The 22,176-nt window shown below is 36.5% G+C and overlaps 1 protein-coding gene and 1 long non-coding RNA gene across 2 annotated transcripts in view; one reads left to right on the forward strand and one right to left on the reverse strand.

Moving 5' to 3' along the window:
- Positions 1-4: 4 nt before the first annotated feature.
- GNE (glucosamine (UDP-N-acetyl)-2-epimerase/N-acetylmannosamine kinase) overlaps positions 5-22,176 on the reverse strand; it is a gene marked incomplete at its 5' end in the record, with an annotated part of 31,244 nt that continues 9,072 nt past the window's right edge. The window contains 11 exons of the mRNA XM_082498063.1: positions 5-944; positions 1,620-1,736; positions 2,405-2,587; positions 3,568-3,789; positions 7,157-7,286; positions 10,785-10,995; positions 12,078-12,165; positions 12,850-13,062; positions 13,539-13,691; positions 14,819-15,270; positions 17,875-18,083. Coding sequence (XP_082354189.1) covers positions 709-944; positions 1,620-1,736; positions 2,405-2,587; positions 3,568-3,789; positions 7,157-7,286; positions 10,785-10,995; positions 12,078-12,165; positions 12,850-13,062; positions 13,539-13,691; positions 14,819-15,270; positions 17,875-18,083 — 2,214 coding nt within the window. The 3' untranslated portion in view covers positions 5-708. The remainder of the gene's footprint in view (positions 945-1,619; positions 1,737-2,404; positions 2,588-3,567; positions 3,790-7,156; positions 7,287-10,784; positions 10,996-12,077; positions 12,166-12,849; positions 13,063-13,538; positions 13,692-14,818; positions 15,271-17,874; positions 18,084-22,176) is intronic.
- On the forward strand, positions 5,466-21,485 carry LOC309683046. Its single transcript, XR_014270184.1, has 3 exons — positions 5,466-5,489; positions 15,467-15,599; positions 21,438-21,485. It is a non-coding gene; the product is annotated as an uncharacterized lncRNA (long non-coding RNA).

The raw sequence follows: 22,176 nt of genomic DNA on the forward strand, positions 1-22,176 counted from the left end.
TTCAAATAATTTACTGTTGGCCATAGTCAGAAGACAAAGATGTTCACTGCTACACTTGTCAGTTTCTTTGGACTGTTCATGTTCTGCAGGCTGTAAATTCACTAGAAGATGGTATTTTTTCTTCATATGCAAAGCTTCTAAGATGGGACTCTGCCCCCTAATGATGATGTAATAAATAACTGCCTCCACCAAATTCTTCATGAACCACAATTTCTAGATGCAGCCCTTTTGATTGTAGAGGCAATTTCCCTTGTTTTCACCCACTACCTGCTATCATATTTAGTTTGTGGGTAGAAGCCTGGGAACTGAAAAGCTGGTCATGCTGTAGACTTCTAATTTCACATAGGTGGGAAATGAGATATGGATCCCCAAGTGTTAGCTATAATTGAACACACCATACACATATTACCCACTGTACATCAAGATATGCTCATAAATAATTCAGCTACACTTAAAGCAACATAGGGGCTTACCAACAGAGGTGATTAAAAACAACAGAATTGCACATTAGTTCCTAGGAAGTCAGATGAAATTTAGGAAAAATACAAAAAGGTAATACTTCAATTAGGAAATGCTCAAGTAGTCACTAATTATTCAGAACACTACTCTGATTCAGTAGCTGCTCTCATCAAAGAAAAATTTTGGGCAAAGTATTCCCTCCACCCATTAGGAATCTGAATAGTCTATTTCTATAATTCTTCCAGGTACCTAGTATATTCTACGTGTAGTATAATCCAGTACCAGGCTAGCAGCTCCAAGAAGAGCAGGATCTGCTAGATTTGAGACCACCACATCCACAGTTTTAACAGAGGACAGAGCCTGTCGATTTATCACATCTTTGACAGCATTAACATAGTGGCTAGCTAGAACTCCAGAAAGGATCACAAGAGAGGGGTTCACGGTGTGCAGAATGTTCACAACTCCAAGGCCTAATGCTGTCCCAGCTGAAAAGATAAAATAAAAACAAATTAAGTAGAATACTCAAAGAAGTGCAGTAGTTCTAATAGGTCTGTTAGCAGTAAATGACACTGTCAGGAAAGTGTTCTAATCCATATGGCAGACTGTTTTGAGTATATGTTATCAGACAATATGAGTTTGCCATTAATTCTTCTTCAAAAGTAAAAGAAAGGCAATGTGAAAGACAAAGCAATGCATTACCACACTTGTAAGCTAAGAGAAAATAGGAAAGCATTGCTCTGCCATCTTAGTGCTATCAGCTATGTAAGAGGAAGAGGAGTGTGTTTAAAGTTAGTAAGAGAGTAAAATATCCCATGTAAAGTAATGTAAATTGTTTTTGCTTGCTCAGACTAGCCATTCACTTGCCTACAGTGAAATGTCCCCAAATTTTCCAATATGAGAATGTTGAGACCTCACTTTCTTTAAGCCAATCTTTGAAGAAACTTTTCGTCTTCTCATTTATTGAAACAGACACTTTTAATACACACTTCTGCTCACATTTCCTCCAACATTTATATTTAACATTTCATTACCAGTAGTAATTTTTATATATAGAGGTCCTTAATGTGGAGTTGTGTTTGTAGTGTTACAGTGCATTACTATTCCTGTATCCCCAAAAATATAATCATGGGAGGGTTCCACCCTTTCGGCTGTGTGCTCACCTGTTCTGAGAATGCTGTCTGCTTTTGCGTTCCCAAGTTTAGCTGCTTGAATGAGATGTGCAGCGCTAACAATATCTTCCTTCTTCATTGACATTCCTTCTACTAAAAGCAGATCCTCTGTTTGAAAAGGAGGAGAGAAAACCGTAAGAAAAGCATAGTGATATAGTAAGTCAAGAAATGGAGAGTGACAAACAGGCAGTTAAGATCTTTACATCTCTTTTACTTGCATACTGAAGCCTGAATACTGAGCAATCTGTCCAACCCTGAGGTTTTCCAAAATGATCACATCCGTATTATTCAGGGAACTACCTGTAGAAGCAGGACATCAAACTCGAACAGGTAAGAGTATGGTAATTCACGAGTCTTGTCAGCCTCAAAAGTTAATAAAATAAAAGTGTTCTCAAACTTATCTAAGACTGAGAAGCTATTGCTGAAAGATAACCACACTGAAACCAAACCTCACACAATGATTGTCAGATTCCCTTACAGCATGCTTAAAAAGGAGAGACTAAACTCTACTACACGCTTCTGGTAATTTTGAGGCCAGTGGTTCCAAATGTGGCTTGTCTGGGTATTGCCATCACTGAAATAGAATTGTATTGTACTACAGAGTTGGGGTAGCTCCTGGGTTGGCCTTACCCAGGAATCCTATCTGTCTGCCTGTACACCTATTCTTGTCTCCTAGAAAAAGATGGCAGGTCTATTTTTTTTAATATCAACTTTGCAAACGTCTTCCTATACTACAATTTAGTAATTATGTTTTCAAAAATAAAGTACATAAATACCATCATGTAGTTTCTTAGCTTCTCTCTGTAATGCTATTCCAGAGGCATATGCTTCTATACATCCTTGGCTACCACACAGGCACTCTGGTCCATCTAAAGATACAACAATATGCCCAAGCTCAGCAGCACAGAAAGAACTGCCATGGATCAATTCATGTTGATGAACGATTCCACCTCCAATTCCTGCAAAGATAAGAAAACTACAATTAAAAAAAATTAAGAAAAAAAGATAAGACAGTTTTTAAAGGTCCAAATTCTGCAGGACGTGGACATTTGCTTATTCTGATACAGATGAGAAAATATGTGCATCAGTGGTCTTCTATACTGGAAACCAAAAATTACTGGTTACTGACGAACTCATTCGACACACCTAATAAAGCTTCTAGCTCCCTCCTATTCATATATGTATCAAAATGGTATATAACACTTCTATCTTAAAAAGCTTATGAACGATATTGAACTACTATGACAGATCTTTTAAGCTTGAGTCACGCTCTTTATAGGCAAAACTAACCTTTCAAATGACCTTAAAATTTTGCATTTCAGAGGAGGTGTTTTAATGCAGTATTTAGACAGCTAAACCTTTGTGCTAAAAAGTCAAGGACACTTAAATATTCAATCCTCTGCCGTCTCTTCCCAAATCCTGGGTGGGGATTCATCAGCTATTTATTACTGACACCATTCTAAAGGATTATATACTTGATAAATGAGAAAAGTTACCCCACATTTGCATTTGAGATATAATAAGCATCATCTCTCATACTCAGTTGTTTATCTTCTAGATACATATCCTTATCTGACTTGTATTTCTGCAGCTGGAAGAGAATTAAGCTATAAGGCTGAAAAAAGCAAAATTATTCCAGCTGAAATTGCTCAGATTTTCCTTATTTTGAAAAAATGGTTTGCCTGCATAGCTGTATCAGCAGAACTTCTTTTATCAAGAAGCTTAGACTACGAAAAAGGTTTAATTTGCCTGAATAAATAAAAAAGTACACTGAAAGAAACAAATAGATATAGTGGCAAAGAAATTTTGGTTTAAGAACTTAATATATTAGGGCTTTCCAGGCATATTGGTGTTATTTATGCTTTTATGATCAGCTGAGCCTCTGAGTGATGGTGCTGGTATTTTGACTTTGGGTTTCATTGAACTATAACCTACCCACCTGTACCAGTAATGAGTGTTACAAAATTTTCTATTCCTTTTCCATGGCCAAATTTCCTCTCTGCTAGAGCAGCACAGTTTCCATCATTGTCCACCCACACTGGCAGGTGCAAGGCATCAGATATTGGAGTTCTGAGATCCACAGAGCTCCACTCCTGAATGAGTTTTGTAGAGTGAAGCACAATTCCTTCTCGGGGATTTACCCGTCCACCTGTCGAAATACCTAAATCCCAGAAATATAGGAAAGAAAAATCAAAACAAAGCCTGTGTAATACTTTTAAGTAAAGGATTTATTTTTCTCTTTGCAATGACAAGTATTTTTATTTCTAATGCTAGGCTTTGAAGCAGAGCATGAAAGTAAAAATTTCTAAGTATTACTGGCAGTGCAATTTCTGACATGTAAACATAATTCATAGAACTCCATTGCTGTAATAACAATGCACAGTAGAAGTGTCCTGAAATTTGCCATAACTCTCAAGATTTAGAATGACTAAAATAATCACGGGACTTTGAGTAGTGATTTCTACTTGAAAAAACACTGTTTTCCAGAAAAATCAAGACTGTGTTCAGAGATTTGTCTACTGAACAGAATAATGGCTAATAATAGGCACTATTAGCCAAACCATTTTTCTCTAACCGAAGAGGCTTCCAAAGTTGATGGACTCTGTCAGGGCCTTTAAAAGGTAGGCTACTCAGTTACAGAGGTATTTAGCTCTAGATAACAAAATTTGAACATTTTATCTATTATTCTTGTACAGAGATTATATAGTTGTGTCACTTATCTCACGATGTTCAGAAAAAAGAGTCCCAGGGTTAACATTATAATAGAAAGCAGCCACAAAAACTGTAAGACAAGCAGCTGAATTGAACATTAAAGCTGTAAGACCCCCAAAAATCTCACTTTGTAAAGAAAAAATCATCTGAGAACCTGTCAGCAAGTACGTAATAGAAACAGCATTCCCCATGTCAATCTGTGAAGGTGTTCCTGGCATTTTAAGAACCAAATGTTTATTACAACAAAACCTTACTTGATACTTAGTTGCTCACTCAGCAATAGCTTAGTAAAACGTGGCTACTTTTTCTAAATGCCATAATTCTGTAATTGATGTAAATGACTGTGGGAATTAGCAGAAGATATCTCTTCATCCTCTTTTCTGTACTGTCAGCTCCAGAAAGATAAATACTGCTTAATAGCAATAAATAGATAGGTCTCACAAGTACCTTTATGCAACATTTGTGTATAGATCTGTGTCTCCTTTGGTTTAAAATTTGTGTTCTGTAAAACTAAAAGAAAATTCAATAACAGCTGCTAGCATTCGTTAGGCCTGACAGTCTTTACTTTTCCCCCACCTTCATAAAGCTATTTTTAATATAAATGCTTTGTTTTGAGTGAAAAAAAAACAACAACAACAACAAAATTGAAACTAACTGCAGAGCTGTTGCAATCTAGACTTATTTGATCATCAAGAAAAGAAGAAGTTGAAAATGATTTTTTTTTTCCAGTCATACTTTTTAATCACTCCGAAAACCTGTTTTGTATTAGTGGGAGTTCTTCAATCAAAGTTACGCTCATGTAGCTAGTATTTTGAGTGCTGACAGCAGTATATAGGTCTAAAAGGAGGACAACACTTGGTTGTTACTTTTACTTTTATCTACGATAACTGGAAGAAGGCCAGAGTTACTGATAAAAAGTCTAGGATTAAGTCCAGCCTTTCTGCTCAGTCTTGCAAACATTTCTCCAAAGTTTTAAGAACTCTCCATCTTATCATTATTAGCCTTAAGGAAATTACTAGAATCTAACACATCAATTATTCCCATAGGAATTATATGTCATTCTCTAAAGAGAACTTTCAATTTCAGCTAGTATTCTGATTCAATCTATGAGTCTGAATGAGGCAAAGAGCAGCTAACAAAAACAGCCAGGTAAGAAATTTCTTATTCTGTAGCACAACTTTTCCCCTCATTACTGAGTAATTGAACAGTACGCAATCAGTCATAGAAGTAAGTGGGCTGAAGAATAAATCAGAATGTAATTCTTGTAAACTGACAAACCAAAGGGAAGTTTTTTCCCTATATATAAACCTCTGTAAACTAGTTTATGGTTTCATTATCCTAATAAACATAGCTGACTGTAAGTTGTTCTTAGATACTTGCAATAGCAACTACTGAAAAGTTTACTTTTTTTTTTTTTTTTTTAAACAGGAACCATAAGGCTTTCAAGATTTAGCATTTGAACACAATAACGTGTGTGGTTAAATTGTGTATTACCCAACAGATAGTCTGAAATATTTGAATTGAAGGTCTGACATATTTCTTCTTATGACTTTGTGTACTTAACATTGTTTTGAAAAAATACTTTGAAAAGAAGTTCCAATTAACTTTTCTTCATGCTGTGTGATTCAAGTAAGTTTTGGTCTGGAGCAAACTACTTTTATTTAGGAGCATTTTTCACTTAAAATGAGGCTTTCATGTCCTCTTTAAAAAGCCAGACATTATGATTCTGGAGTGAGTCCAGAGAAGGGCAATGAAACTGGTGTGGGGTGTAGAAAACAAGTCTTATGAGGAGCAGCTGAGGGAGATGGGGTTTAGTCTGGAGAAAAGAAAGCTGAGGGGAGACCTTATTGCTCTCCACAACTACCTGAAAGGAGTTTGTAGTGAGGTGGGGGTTGGTCTCTTCTCCCAAGTAACAAGCAATAGGACAAGAAGAAATGGCCTTGAGTTATGCCAGGGGAGGTTTAGACTGGATATTAGGAAAAATTTGTTCACCAAAAGGGTTATCAAACATTGGAACAGGCTGCCCAGGGGAAGTGCTTGAGTCACCATCCCTGGAGGTATTCAAAAGACTTGTAGATGTGGTGCTTAGGGACATGGTTTAGTGGTGTCTTTGACAGTGTTAGGTTGATTGTTGTACCTGATGATCTTAAAGGTCCCTTCCAACCTAGATGATTCTATGATACTAATTAACACCTTCATAACTAACTAGTAGTTAGACCAAAGCTCCCAGTCATTACTAAACTGAAGAAGTCCTATCTGGTATAAAAACACAGTTTAACTTGGAACTGTTACTACAGTGTAAGTAAGTAAATGGAAAATCAACAAAAACACTGCTTTTGTCTCTGTTAGCCACAAATTCAATCTAATGTTTTAGCCTTTTTAGTCTGCCCTAGTATAACCGAGAATTCTGCTGCACAGTTGATCCTGGCCATAAAGAAAAGCTTACAGACAGTTGAGGAAATTTGTCTCAGCTGCAGTTGTTTCAAGAGCTGTTTCAATATACACTAAGCATCTCTGACTCACAATTCTGAGATTGCTGGGAGCTTCAAAAATCCACAAAATCTACATCTAAAATGCATAGTATATAGATCTGATATAATTTAGTAGATTGCTTTCATGGCTGTTACAAACTGGGGCAACTTCAGTTTTTATAGTCAGCTTCTCATTTTCACAGACGTTTAAAAAAGTTTTTGTGTTAAGAATGTAATGTAAGAACTTAGATTACACAAGATCCATTTTATAAGGTGTTTTAATCAGTAGAGATTTCATGTTGAAAAACTTAAGTGAAAAGACAAAGTTAATATTTGTTAACTTACCTACTCCCAAGATTCTGCAGTTCACATTTACTGCCTCTGATGCTGCCTCTACACACATCTTCAGAATTAATTCTAGTCTGTCTTCATAAGTTTTAGGGTTGAGTTGGGTGTACTTCTTAACTATTTCACCCTAGAAATTAAAAACAACAAAACATGCCCCACAGAAACATACTTCATGATGAAATTTCTTTTCAGTTTAAACTACAGGTCATCCTGAAAATGGAGAGTCATAACTTCTATCTTTTAAAGAAAAAATACAGATGCATGCCTTAGATCTTGGTCCTATGTGCTGTTCTGTGCAAGATTCTTGACAACTCCGGGGGACAAGTTTGCAAGATTAGGCATGACATTTTGCTTCTGTAATCAACCTCCCCTGTCTGAAATAAAATATGTATTTTAAGGAACACATGAATTGTGTAAGAAAATATCCCAGGAGCTAATAGAACTGTTGTTAGGAGTAAACCATGATATAGCAATGCTTTTAAGCTCGATACTAAAGTGTTAAAAAAAAAAGAAAAGTAGTAAGAGAATAGCAATTGCTAAAAAGGACAGAAAGCCCATAGTGCTTTAAGCAAAAAATGTTTCCAATTTGACTACATTAAAGTTTTGCATGGTGTCACAGGCACTGCTATTTTAGCAGCAAGAGTTAGCCAGAGAGAAATGCTACACATTTCAAAGCAAAATTTACTATCCTTTCAGAAATACCTTTTCTTCCAAGCAATTACACTTCTGATTCACTTGAAATATTTCTGGAGTACCATCTAGTGTGATGTACAGGGGAGGGAGGGTCCAGGCAGAAGGGATTATTTTCAACCCTTGGAGTCATGCAGTGGTAATGAAAATGTTTATTATGCATGTCTGAATCTGTGGGTACTTAGGAATTAATCTTAATGTAATGTTAATATTGCAGGATTAGGCAAGGAAACTGCAAAAGATATGCTGCTTAGCAATGTTATTCTCCCTATTATATCCCCCATACTCTACAATATATGTAAGTAAACAGCATTGTATTAATACGACTAAGGAAAAAGGAGTAACAAAGACAGTCTATATGCAACATGGCTGAATCATTGTTGCCACAATAACAAAGAAAATTCCAAGACCTCAATGGTTTTCAGTATTAGATCCCACCATCTCAGCATCACATAAGCAATAGGGTTTGGGGATTTTTACATTTAGTTTCCTCTTCACTTTTGATTTAGAGAGGGAGGGGAATGAGAGGAAATTAGTTTGGAAAACAAGGCTGCAGCAAACATTAGAAGACACAACATCTTTTAAGCTTTTGAAAACTTAGTTATTTTCTTAATGAAAATAAAACTACACCCTCAACTCTGCCATTTTATGTTAAGTGCTTACATCTGTTGTGTAAATTTTGTGATGAAAGTCTGATCCTTTTCACTCAGATTTGCTAACATTTAAACTTTCACAAATGCCATCTGCAAAATGGACAGGATTTTTTTTTTAATTTGTTTTTTTCCCAGGCTGAGTTAGCAGAAAATGTGGTGTTGATTTTACTTCTTAAAAAAAAATATCAAAAGCTGTATTTAAGATCTTAAAGATCTGCCAGATATCTTCTTTTAAATGAATAATAATTCTGGACCATATCAGGCCAATTCACATAGCCCTTCATCTTTCTGCAAGCAACTTCCTTTTCTTTCTGGGTAAGTGTCTAACTGATTTAGTTATCTGGAAGTATGCAGTGTAACAGTAGGAGTAATTGTCCAATACTGTTGAGAATAAAAGCCAAAGGCTTCTCTACATGAGTTTTATTCACATCTTTAAAGTGCTGCAGAGTTCAGGATTTTTATGGTTCCCCTCACCCCCCCCAAACAGGAAGACAGGTATTTAAATGAGTTAAAATTCTTCAGTCCTAATTATCCCTTCATTTAACAATCTGGAAAAGAATTATTTCAGATATTTTTACACCATCCCCAAGTAATTTTTATACCATAAGCTTGAAGCTCATAAGTTTAAATAGAAATATTGTGTTTTTGTCATTATCTGGAAAATCAGCTGTTCGTCCACTTGCTTCACTATAAGATGCCTTTGCAAGTGATCTGGCACCAGACTGATACATTTTGGTAGCCTCACTTGCTGTTTAAGAATTCAGTTTTTGTTATTTTTGCCAAGCATGAACTTTCTTTAAGTTAGCTATCAAATATTTGTAATATGTTGCCTATGACTGGCAGAGCTATGCAAGTAATGCTTACTTACTAGTATAAGCTATGACACAGGCAAAGGAAAGCTTTCTACTGAGCCAGAGAAATGGGTTGAGGAAAATCTAAGCGTGGAGACCATTAAATCACACAGTATCCCTAAACCTGAACATCTCTCCATACAGCCTTTACAGAGCTGTAACTCCAAGCCTTTTACAAGAAGAGAGGCACTTCAGACTCAAAACTCACTGAATCTTTAAAGTGTCTATGAATTCTAGTGTATATCTCAAATTCTACATATTCTGATGATGGTATTAAACCATCAAGCACCTCTTTTCATATAGCAGAGGACACAGTCAATAAAAAAAAATTAAAAATCCTAATAGGAATTTTAGAAGATCATAATGCAACTCAAATCCACCACCATTTTCCAATGTAAAATCAACAAACTGTAATTCAGCTGGTTTTAAGAGACTGTTTTAAACTGGTTCCTACTATTTCAGCAATGAAGACACCATACTCTTCCAGACTATCTATTCCAGATGTCTCTTGCATTGATAGCTAAGCTGGATAACAAAAACTTTAAAGTAATTTTCCCTTCTGCTCTTTTAAGACTTTACTAATTGTTTATGCACAAGTGGCTCTGATTTTTCTCTTCATGGAAGAGACTGCTAGGTATCTGAAGACTTCTTTTTTTCCAGTCAGTTTCCTCTTTTCTAGACTAAACAATTCTAGTTTCTTCAACTTTTCCCCCTTTTCCATGTTTGTAACAGTTATTGTTGGTTTTCCTCCTTATTGTCTCTCCAATTGGTCTACATCTCTGTGACGTGATGCATTACAGGGAACTGTTCCAGCTGAGGCTCAGTACTGTCTTACTGATTATGCTTCTATGCAGGAAGATACTGAGAATTTTTCATTACTGGCTGCTCTTCTCTTGGTAGAAGAGATGCAAAATTCTGTATCCTGAACCCACCCACCATGAACCCACCACTCTCCCTCAGTAAATTGCTTTGCTAGATGGTGACTGTTGCTCAAAATGGTTCTGTGTGTCCATCACATGGCTGGGTAAGGCAGTGGGGAAGTAAAAAGACTGCTCTTGGAGGCTTTCCCTTTTTTCTTGACATATAAAAAGTTGCAGTCACCTTTTCTGGGGAACCAACACACCTGAAAGTTGTCCTGTTTTTCTAGGTCTGTATGCTTTCTCACATAGAGAGAAAGCAGCTAGTACCATGCACCAGCAAATGGGCTTTGCTAGTTTAACAGCAGTCTTAGAAAAGCAAACCCGTAGACAAGTTGTATCAAGACTATATGAGAAATACAACAAATAAGGAAAAACCTACTTTACCTCTCAACAGCAAAAGCCAGGATGACTGCTTTGTTTTGGAGCTCTTTTGCATCATAACCGCATATCCCCATTGTAGAAACAGAACCACAAAGCCCAATGGAGTTTGAAGAATATCTAAAATATTTACCTTCATACTGACAATTGCTACTCGGAGATTTGTTCCACCTAGATCTACAGCCAGAGCACTCTGTGTCTCTAGAATATGGTCAATATCTTGAGAGATATTATCTTTGACAGGAGGAAAACAGAATTTCTTTTGCAATGGCTCTTTAAGGTCAATAGATTTAAGGAACTTCAAAATCCTTGGAACAGCATTACCATCTCCATATATTTTTGAGCTATAATATGAAAAAAAAAATCAAATTAATTGGAAATAACATAGCAATCTATAAAGTTCTTTATATGACAGAAAGCTGTAACACTGTGTCATTACAAAATTATGATATGGCTACTCTAACAATACTGCAGCTCACACTACTCAAGTCTGTAATGGGATATGGGAGATAGTGTCAGTAGTTTGAAGATCACACAACAGATTGTGCAAGTTTGGCATTAGCTCCATTTTGGAATATGAAATGTGGAATGTAGAAAACTGGAAAGCTAATGATGCAAAAAAAAATAATCAGAGTTTAATGAAAAGTCTGACATAATAAAGCTCTAAAATTATGGAAAGTTTTTGTATGTGCTACAAGTCCAGACAAAATGTACTTATCACACAGATGACGACTACGTAATAACAAACTGTACTTTCGTGTCAGTTTTCAACATATAAGTCGGGCTTTAAAATATCATCATACACAGTGTCAGACATTTGGTATTACAGAATTCAGTTTTATTACTCTACTTAGCTTCTTAACAAATATACTTTTGATTATTGTCCTTAATTAGACAACTATTATCTCTTGAAGTTTATAAAAACTTATACATTAAAGAACTGAGGGTCAACACTATATGGCTGAAGAATAATGAAAACAGTCTTGCTATAATCCTGCAGCTTCCCTGGAAGCTTGCACTCAGGACTCTCTATGTATCATGCCTGAGGTCAATCCAGCTATAAAGTAATGTGTCCTTCAGGCATGAGTCAGAGGTAGGCAGACAGTATGTTCTCCTCCGTGCTGGTCCTATGGAACAAGCTCTCTTAAATCATGTGAGACTAAGCTAACATACGAATGCCCTCTTGACTTTCTGTTGGATGTTAAATTACTAGTTATAACAAAACATTACAAGTAACATTTTGCTCTACAAATACTAATCTGCATTATGATTCTGAATGAGGTATGTGAAATGAAAAATAATTTGTAAGCTCAGATTAGTGCATTAAAAGCACTCCAATCAAATATCATTAACTACCTCAGGAATAAATGTCTTTTACTCTTCCGCTTTAACATCCTCTCCAATGAAGCAAGGTGAATATACTTACCAGGGATACTGTTTACCAAACTGCAACTGTAGAGCATGCAGAATCTTATCCTGTGTATCCGCATCACGAACATGAAGGACATTTTCACCTAGATGACAAAAATTAAGATAATAGGACAGGTCAGCTCCTCAAATTACATTAGAGGATAAGAACTGCTTTAGAAATGAAGAAATAATTATTTTTGTTTCCTCTGAGCAGGAAAGACTCCTGCCAGATCAACATCACTCTTCTTGCCTCTCCTTGCTCTCAGTAAAGCAGTGGTGACTCCTATGATGTGCTGTCATCCATTGCGAAATGCAACAGAGTAGAATATTAGCCTTCAACAGAATTCTATTATTAAATTAAAAATGCACGAATGAAAACAGGGGGTAAATGGCTATTTGTGTCATATCTGCATATCTGTGAAATACCATAATACACTTCCTGAAGTGGTGAAAAGATCATATTTTTTAAAGTGAAATTTTAATACATGTAAAACATCAAACTAGCTATAAAGGAAAATGATTAGTTGCCTATTCTGCTAAATGGAATCCACTGCAAATGGAGATGCGTTTTAACTTGTCTATAGATAAAAGCCTCATTATCTTACTTAAAACACACCAGCAGCACTAACATGATACAGGAATAGCCAGCAAAGCTTTAAAACGGGTCAAAAATTACGTTGCACCAATGCTGCAAGATGGCCTCTGTCAAACAGTCATTTGACTTTATCCAGTTGAAGAAAAAAACCTCAGAACTATGAGGAAATGAAAGCAGTTAGGCAAACTTGTACCTGTTTCTCTTCCTGTCTGACGTGTCCCCAGGTTGATGACAGGTGTACCAAATGCTCCCACCTCTCTGACACCACAGCTGCTGTTACCAATCATACAACCAGCATGAGCAACTAGCTGAATGAACTGTTCAAATGGGACATGCTTTACTGCCCGAAAATTGGGATGATGTTCAATGCCCTTCTTCCTCATCACCCGAACCATCTCTTTGCTTCCTACAGAAAAACAAGAGGTAGACTAAATGATTCAAGTTCTATTGTTAACACTGAAAGTCCAAGCAAGCAAAGGAGCTAATAGCTGCTCATTCAGTTGCTAGCTCTGAGCTGGTTTTGTTCTCTTTTTATCCTCACAGTATATTTTGCAAAGCTGGGCATGTAAGCCCAAGTTTGATCCCAAAATCCACTGCAAAAATCTTTTTGTAGTTTTTAGTTAATTTAAGAGGCACTAATGTTGCTTCTACATGTCATATGGTTTCCCTTCATCTTCCTACCCACACTTAAAAGCCAGAATGTTCTCCAGCAGTATGAACATGGAGCTGCAGCGGATGCACACCTGATACTGATATCATCCAGACCATCCAGCTATTTCCATCTGGCTGGATGTTCTGGGATAAAAGCACTCCATAAGAACCAACGTATGCTTTAAAGACAAGCTGTTATATGTCCCTCTGTCATGAAGGTATTTTACTCACCTGCATCCACATTAGGGAATAGAACAAGTGTTCTCTTGTTGAAGGAGATGAGTGCATCTAGTGTCAGCTCAAACATCTTTATGGAATGTTTAATATCTGTGGTTACAGGATGTTGCAGAGCAACTATATAATCTCTGGTTATGACATCTTCACCTGTCCAAATGGAGCCCAAGAAAAGTTTTTTTATTGGCATAGAATAGTAAAAGGAAGAGAGGACATACTTTTGAAACTACTGATGTGAAAACTTGAACAGTCAAGGCACTGAATGGGATATCTAATATAAACTTCAATGCTACAAATAAAACTGAAGGGAGTAACAGAAGGATCTATTTTGTTATTTGCCTCTCTAAGCAAGTCTTATAACTTTAGAGACCACTACCTAAACCCCAACAAACTGTTAACAGGCCTACATCTAAAGCTTTGCAAGACTATACCAGGATCAAGAGCCATCACACCAGTGCAGATCTGGAGTGACGTGAAACCCTTCAAGCTACTCAGGTTTTTTGTCAGTTGTCCATCCTCAAGCAAAGATTTCATTCCCGTTGCTTTAAAAAAGTCCATAATACTTGTTTTAGTACATTTGATAAAAAACTTCATTTGCAAAATATTCACCTACCGATCTAAGAAAATTCCAGCTACACAGGTTAATGTGCCATATAGGAGATTGCTTTGTCAAACAGAAAAACCAAACACAAACCCCCATTGTTTACAGAAATTATTTGTAAGTAGTTTAATATGAAACACCAAAATCTTTTGGCACATGCTGCCCTGCTGCAGTGCATTCCTCAAAAGAATGTTCATAATATAAATTCGCTTTTATTTAATTAGTCTTGAACAGCTTTGATTCTGTTTAAGTACATCATTTACATAAAAATAACTGTTCAGATAAGACTGTTCTGTTTTTAAACTGTTCAGCTCTGAGAAATTGCCCATTTAAAGAGTTATATTTTTGATTTGGCAAAAGGACCAGATGTGTTTACTAGGACAGATTTGTAGCTTTCCAGCTATACATGGCAGAACACAAAACAAAAGAAAAAGAAAATGTAGAAAGAGAGAAATACTAGATACCATTTCCAAATATACTCATTTTTTTAAAAGAAGCAGGTTGATGCTTGATAATCATCTCCCATTAAGTAAATTTATACTTACTAGTGAGAAGTCCATGTCTTTCTTTCCTGTACTTTTCTCGGACTCAACAGACCCCACAGACTGATTACCTAGTTACCAAGTTTGTCCAGTGTTTAAAATCACATGAAAAACATAAAAAGTGGACTGCTTACCTAGCCACATGCGTATAATACTCATGTAGTCCTTATTTTTGGCAGAGAGAAGCTTGTCATATGAGGGACAGCCCGCTAAAAGGATGCGGTCATGATCTTCACACATGGCTATCAAATGCTGCTCTGCACTCCTTGTGCAGCACACGTGGTAATGGGCCAGTTTGGTTATAGCATGTCTAATAGAGTCATCAATGGTCCCACTGACTTCCCCACCTTCAATGTGAAGAATGCGAATATTCATCAGGGCTGCAGAGGTGGCCAGGGCCAAAGCATCAAATCTGTCCCCATGAACTATCATTATGTCAGGTTTCAGGCGGTTCAGGACATCTGGTAACTTGACTAATGCAAGCCCCACTGACTCCACCATAGCTGCCTCATCCTCCCCTCTCACAATGGTGTGCAATCTTGTATGAATATCGAAGTCATCTTGTTCAATCATACGATAGGTATTACTGAAGGTAAGAGGAAAAGAGAGTAAATACAACTTGGTTTTACAGCAACATAGCTTAACAAAGTAACTGCATATTAGAATAGCTGTACTGGGTTTGAACAAAGGCCTGCTTATCATGTCCTTCATTGAAGAAACTAGTTTTTAAGATTTTTACAGAATGTTCTCATCCATATGAAGATCTTCCCTCATATTCCAAGCATGAAGTTTTTCTAGACACCTCTAATGAGGAGCTTTGCTGAACGTGTTCTGGAAGTCCTCAAAGATCAAACTCTTCATGTGGTTGCGGAGCCTTTCAGAGAACAGATATGGCATGATTTCGTTTCAGAAAAGGTATGTTGACTCCTCACCAATATATTGACTTTGCTAGACAAATGTATAAATACAACAGGCAAAGCTGAGACCTGTCTGTTCAATGAAAACATCCTGCTGCTAGAATCCATTTTTCAGATTCTGTATTTGAGATTGATCAAGACTTACAGACTTAAGAAACCAGTGCACAAAGAGGCCTTAAGTTCAAAGGACACTAAAGAAAAAAAAGTTTTCCACATATACTACCAGCTTCATTCCATGAGAAAGTTAAAACATTCCTTGAATGCTGATAATTGTTACTGTTTACAGTTATGTATTTGAAATATGACACATCTGTATAAGATTACCTGTCTTTCACATTCACTAAACCTGACACAAGTAGTCCGCACACTCTGGCTGGAATGAGAGCAAAAAAAACCCACAAGTTTTCCAATTTTGTCTTCAACCCATCTGACATGTTCACGGTCTTATTCAAAGGATTACACTTTTAAACTGATTTAAATGAGATTTAATTTTCATTAAATTCACCCTGCTACTCACATTCTGCAAATGGAAATCTCACTATCTGCAAGCTGAGCAAAGATAGCAACAACTATGAAGTGCTCCAGCTCAAGTAAAGAAGCAGTCTCCATTCTGTGTAACTAAAGCAAACTCTATCTATTAAATTCTACTCACTACTGTAACACACAAGATGTATTCCTACCAGTAACTTACTAGGCAATTTTTTTTTTTTTTTTAAAGGCAAATCCTTTTTATGTGACCGAGTGAAGCAGCTCAGATTTTTATAGCATAAACTGCATTACATTTCCAACTCCATTTACAATTACCCTTCATAGACCCGCCTTTTTCCCTACTATGTGCATTTATGTAAAAAAAAAAAAATTTACTCTCTTCTGTATTCTTTCCCTTCTGAAAGTTCAAAACCTAGGGAACAAACAAGACTGCATTTTTGGTGTTATGTTTCTTTTACTATCCTCCTAATGTTTCAGTAAGAAACTGATCCCTGATCACTACAATTTATATTCTGCTACTGTTGATTACCCTACTCAAATCATTAGAACACATGCGTTTTGAGGACCCACTAATTTTCTAGGGTCTTCCAGATTAAGGGCTGCAGGGCTAGGTCCAAATAAAACCCCAAGCAGTACCAGAGTTTAAGAATGCTTACTACTAACAACTTGAGGCCATTTCCTATTGTCCTATTGCTTTTTGCTTGGGAGAACAGATTACCCCCACCCTGCTACAACTTCCTTTCAGGTAGTTGTAGAGAGTGGTAAGTTCTCGCCTGAGCGTGCTTTTCTCCAGGCTAAACAACCCCAGTTCCCTCAGCCACTCCTCATAAGACTTGTGCTGTAGACCCCTCACCAGCTTAATTGCCCTCCTCTGGACTCGCTCCAGCACCTCAATGTCTTTCTCGTAGTGAGGAGCCCAAAACTGAACACAGTGTTTGAGGTGAATGCTGCAAGCCTTATGCTAAAGTCTGATTTTGACTTGCAAGTCAGTGTTTTCCTATCTATTTCACTTACTGGGCCCAATCTGGCAAACACAGCCTGAGCAAAGCCAACCAAACCACCACCACAACCCCAGCAAGAATATGCATGCTGCTGTTTCTGCCTTTCCCTGGCAAATAGGAGAATATTCATCTGGGATGTGGGAAGTCCTTCCAAAGGAAGGGATTTGGACCAAGATGTTACATCCTCCCAGGCAAGTGATGTGCCTGCTTACTTATAGGGTAAGGATATAGGGGACCCTAATCTCTCCTGCCAAACCATACCTAATATATCTATCAATTATTCATTTTGTCAGAAAGAGAAAACCATCCCTTCCTTCCCCCACAATCCTGGAAGTAAGAACAGTATTCCCCAGGGATATGGAATATATAAGCACTTTCTCCAATAACTATGCAAAGCAGAAGAGCTGCAACTTAAAATTACTGAAGATTACCTTTTCCTCTGTGAAAACTAAAAACTTTTAGCACATTTTCATTCAATAATCACCAGATTCTTAGGGAAATCTGAATGAATTGAATTTCTCACTTCATGAAGTCTGTGATCCTGTTGAAGATCTCAATTACAGCATTTACACAAAACTTGCTAAAATTCCAAGATTGGTTGGAAAAAAAACACAGAAATATGCAATCTCAGAAGGAGCTGCAAAATGAAATGAAATCTGAAAAAATACATTCAAAATTTTGTTGTGCACATTCATGATGACAAGGATTTTGTTACTTAACATTCATGGTGTTATCACTAACACCCCAGAAACACATTGGCAGAGATACAAAAATTCACCTTACCCATAATCATCAATCAGGTGGGAACCAAGCACTACGACATCAAGCTCAAAGAACTGTGGTTCTGCCTTAATACCAAACATAATGGGAGCTAATTTTGAATAATCAGCACGGTTGCAAGTAGCAACACAAACACGAAGTTTGTGGTTGTTTCCATTCTTCTCCATGATTTCCTTTTGTTTCCGTTTTGAAAGATTCTTGAAATACACTTCCTGAAATAACGGAGGGGAGGGAAGCAGAATTAATAATAATCTTTATAGCAAGTAAATGGTACACTTAATGAACAGCAAACACAAGTGCAGCCCAGAATTGTGGACACATACAACTCATCCATTCATAACTGACAACATACCTTACAGTACCTATCATTAGAAGATTTTAGAAAAGGTCAGATTTTTCTTTTTTAATTAAAACTCACTTAATTTTAATACCTCTATTTCTAAAAATAATATCTAAAAATTCTATACAAACAATATTTAAGTATTATGAAGTTCAACTGTAATTAAACAGTAAAATTACTTTCTCCTGTTCAGATGGAAAGTGGAAAAATTATTAATGCCTTAGTAAATGAAAGAAGAAAAATCTCATATTCCAAAACCACAGAATGGAACAAACTGCTAAAAAATATATCCACTGACAGACTATGTGAACAAAAAGAGAAAGTTTTTGCCTGAGTCAGTTTACATTATCTGCTAAACACACTGTGGTGAGGTAAAGTGAGTTAAACATTGACTACATCAAGATATTCAACAATACAATATCAGGTTAGAATAAGAGAAGGACTTTTGAAGACAAGTAGACAAAGGATGATGATTCTCATCAGGCAATTTGGAGGCTATTAAAAAAAAAGGGGGTTGACAATTGAAATGCCACAGAAACTCAGTATTTTTACAAGTAACATAAACAGTTACTGCAACAGGACCTTTTCTTTAATCCAATCCAGCTTGTTTAGTAGCTGATTAAACTATGTAATAATTTTTAATGTTTACCTATCCTCTGTTTATCATTTTGCTTTGCTGTTTTTATTGTGGGGTTTGGTTGTTTGGGTTTTTTTCATTTAGCAATTGGAAAAAAAAAAACATTTTAGAGAAAAGGAAAAGCCTATTAAAAGAAGGATATAGCAGTAACTCCCCCCAAATAATCCAAATTTCCTCTCCCCCCAAACAGAAACTACAAAGTTGGTAGCAAAGGGTATCACACCACCTATTTATGAGTTTTTTGTTGTTCTCAGTCCAAAAATAACTGTATTTTAAGTAAGTACCATCCTTTTGGTATGAAATCTAACATTAAGTCAGATTTCTACTCCAGTTTAATGGCAAGTAAACTTTTTCCAGATTAACGCACAAGGATTGCTCATCTCTGACTCAGATAGAGCAGTATCAATCTCTACTCATTTTGACAGCTAGGGAAGCTCTTTCTCAGCAGCTGCTATGCAGGCATGACAATACTGACATCCAATTTCATGCTCCTTTTATATTAATTTTTTCCAGTAAATTAAAAAAAAAAAGGCTATTGTGACATCCCACTCATAAAATGTACAAAATTCAACAACTTTTCAATTATTTCCTTATTTTTAACACAAATTAGTTTAGATTTCATCACACATAACAAAACAATGTTTTGGTATAATAGTATGTTATGGTGATCACGAATCTATCCCAGGTTGTCAAAGGTAAGAGACATTTCCAGTCTCCACTTGCAATCCATTATGGTTCTGCAAAACTATGACTGGCAGTGATGTTTCTTCTAGTTTAACTCCAACAACCCTTGCAAAAAGCAAGGACGGCTGCCATGACAAAGGTCATAAGAAATGGCATTTCTCATTTAGGCCAGCAAAGCAGCTATGGCTATGCTAACCAACTTCAGTAGAATAGATACAGCCTGGAATTTCAGCATTTGATTACTATCATGACAAATTAAGCAAAGTTCTATGGATTCAGCTGTAAAGTAGTAGATATTATTTGGTTTACATTGAGCCCCTTCATTTGAATTTACATTTGAACCTTACTTCAAAAGTAGAATGTTAATTAATTACTGTTTTACACATTCAAAAGGTCAGATGATAATCCTTCAGGTAAATTGATTATTTCCTCATGCTGAAAACATCTGCAGTTATGTGTGTATATGATGGCTGTTTTAATTTAATCTTGTCTTTCTTTTTGTCCAACAACATTTTGAAATATTTTAAATGTATGTAAGAAATTCAGTACCTCATGTTGAAAATGTAGAAAAAGTGAGTATTTTGCAGGATTTTAGATAATGCACAAAGGTAGGTCAGAGAGCAGAGTTATCCTGTATCACTGAGTGAAACCTGAAACCATGTTAGCTAGACTCACATATAACAGAACTACTGCTTTCTTATTTCAAAAACAACCTCTTTTTGGAGGTGGTTCTGAGCAGGACATCCTGTCACTGCGTATGTAAAAACAGCCACTAATTCAAATAAAACCATGCTCAAGATATGAAGGCTATTTCTGACATCCCTATACGCTTGTCTTTTAAACTGCATGAATAATGTTAGTATAATTAGAAGCAAACCTCTCACAAGACTCTTCAAGTCAGCCACTGCTGCATAAATCTTCTGTACTATATAAACTGAGAAGCGAAGTTAAAAGGGCACAGAATAAAGAAGTGACAAAGTGAGGTTACCCAAAGTCTGCTTACTCCAAGTTACCTGCCTGAGCTAGAACCATCACTTCCCCTCTGACAAAGCAGTTATCTTTTCATTTACGCAAAGTAGGCTTTTAAGAAGCAGAATAGTTTTCTGTCTTCCTTGATCTTCAAGCAGTGTCCAAAATTCTAGAACCCTTCAATCCAAATCCAGAAAATACCATCTCCTAAAATATTAAGTCTTTAAGTTGTAAAAAAAAAAAAAATCTCATGGTTCACTGAAACTACAGATCTACCAGAATTGAATCGCTAGATCACACACCTGTCTGGCCACGCAGACCACATTTAATTATAGTTCCTATTGGCTGCCGTAACGGCACCTTGAAATAATTTCAGAGGTACATGTGGAGATACTTCAAAGGCATGTAAACTGACCAGAATCAAAAGGAATTAATGCTATTTGTACATTTCATTGTTAACACTAGGTTTCAGTAAGACCCAAAGCAGAATTATTTTTAGTACTGCCTTAAACCTCTGTAACACAATAGCTTCAAAAAGCTGCAAGTAAGCCACACACAGGCCTTGGTGCTGATGCAGTTTTTATATTGCTGTCAGTTAAGCTGGATGATGACTTCTGCAGAAACATGTGATGTATTGCTACATCACAGTTTAAAAACAGAATTCTATCTTGACTCTGACTTATTCTGAGCCTGTAAATGCAAAAATAATTCTGTATTGTCAGATAGCATTTAATGTCAACAAATAATGGCAAAGTCCCTTCAGCCACTAACAGTATATTCCTTCAAGCAGAGCTGTAATGTTGTTGCTACTTAATTTTGTTTGTTACCACTGTGATTTTAGATTTTTTTAAACAGGTTTTGCAGGTTAATCATCTATTTTCAGAACTGTCCACTGAAATTCTTTTAAGTAATTCATCACTAACAGTTGCCTTTAAGTTTCTAGGTGTTTGATGATCTACTGAGTTGGATCTACACAGCCTTCTCTAGTCTGGGATCTTCCTTTTCCAAGTTCTACTTCTAGCACATTGGTGGGACTAGTAATCTTCAGCAGAAAGAAGAAATAAAACAGTGCTCCATGAAGGACTATATATCTCTACTTGTTTTGGTCTATTGCGCTTCCATATCCCATCTTAAGGCTTTTAGACTATTAGAGGTTCAAGGACATTTAAAGATTGGGGAATTCTGGGATAGATTTTACAGCAACCAAGTAGCTACTATTTCTGTTAGCAGTCTCAAGTGCATGGGACATGCCTTTAATAGTGTTTCACAAAAAAATGATACCACCTATATATTCTACATTCACATTTCTAAAGCGATGACTTTCAAAATCAAAAAGCCTGGAGTACTCCTCTTTACAGTCTCTACAAACTGCATATGCCTGTGTGCTTGTGGAGTCATTCAGTCTTCCCACTTGCTTCACTGTCTGGTACGCCTATAGGTTATTCTGCCCAAAACTCTTCCCACACCATGTACTAGCATGTGTATTCATGCCGCCCTTCTTTATCCATGGAGCCATTGCTTCTGTATCATCTGTACACATACACGTGCTGTTCCTGCAGCCCTATGCAGATGACCATATACAAAACCGAGTCTTTCAACAATCTCCTTGAACATGTCTGTGCGAGTGGAGAAGGCGCTCTCAGTGTCACCCTGCATATTTATTTCTCCTATCACC

Source organism: Vanellus vanellus, assembly GCF_965231255.1.
Source record: "Vanellus vanellus genome assembly, chromosome: Z".
NCBI classification, from domain to species: domain Eukaryota; kingdom Metazoa; phylum Chordata; class Aves; order Charadriiformes; family Charadriidae; genus Vanellus; species Vanellus vanellus.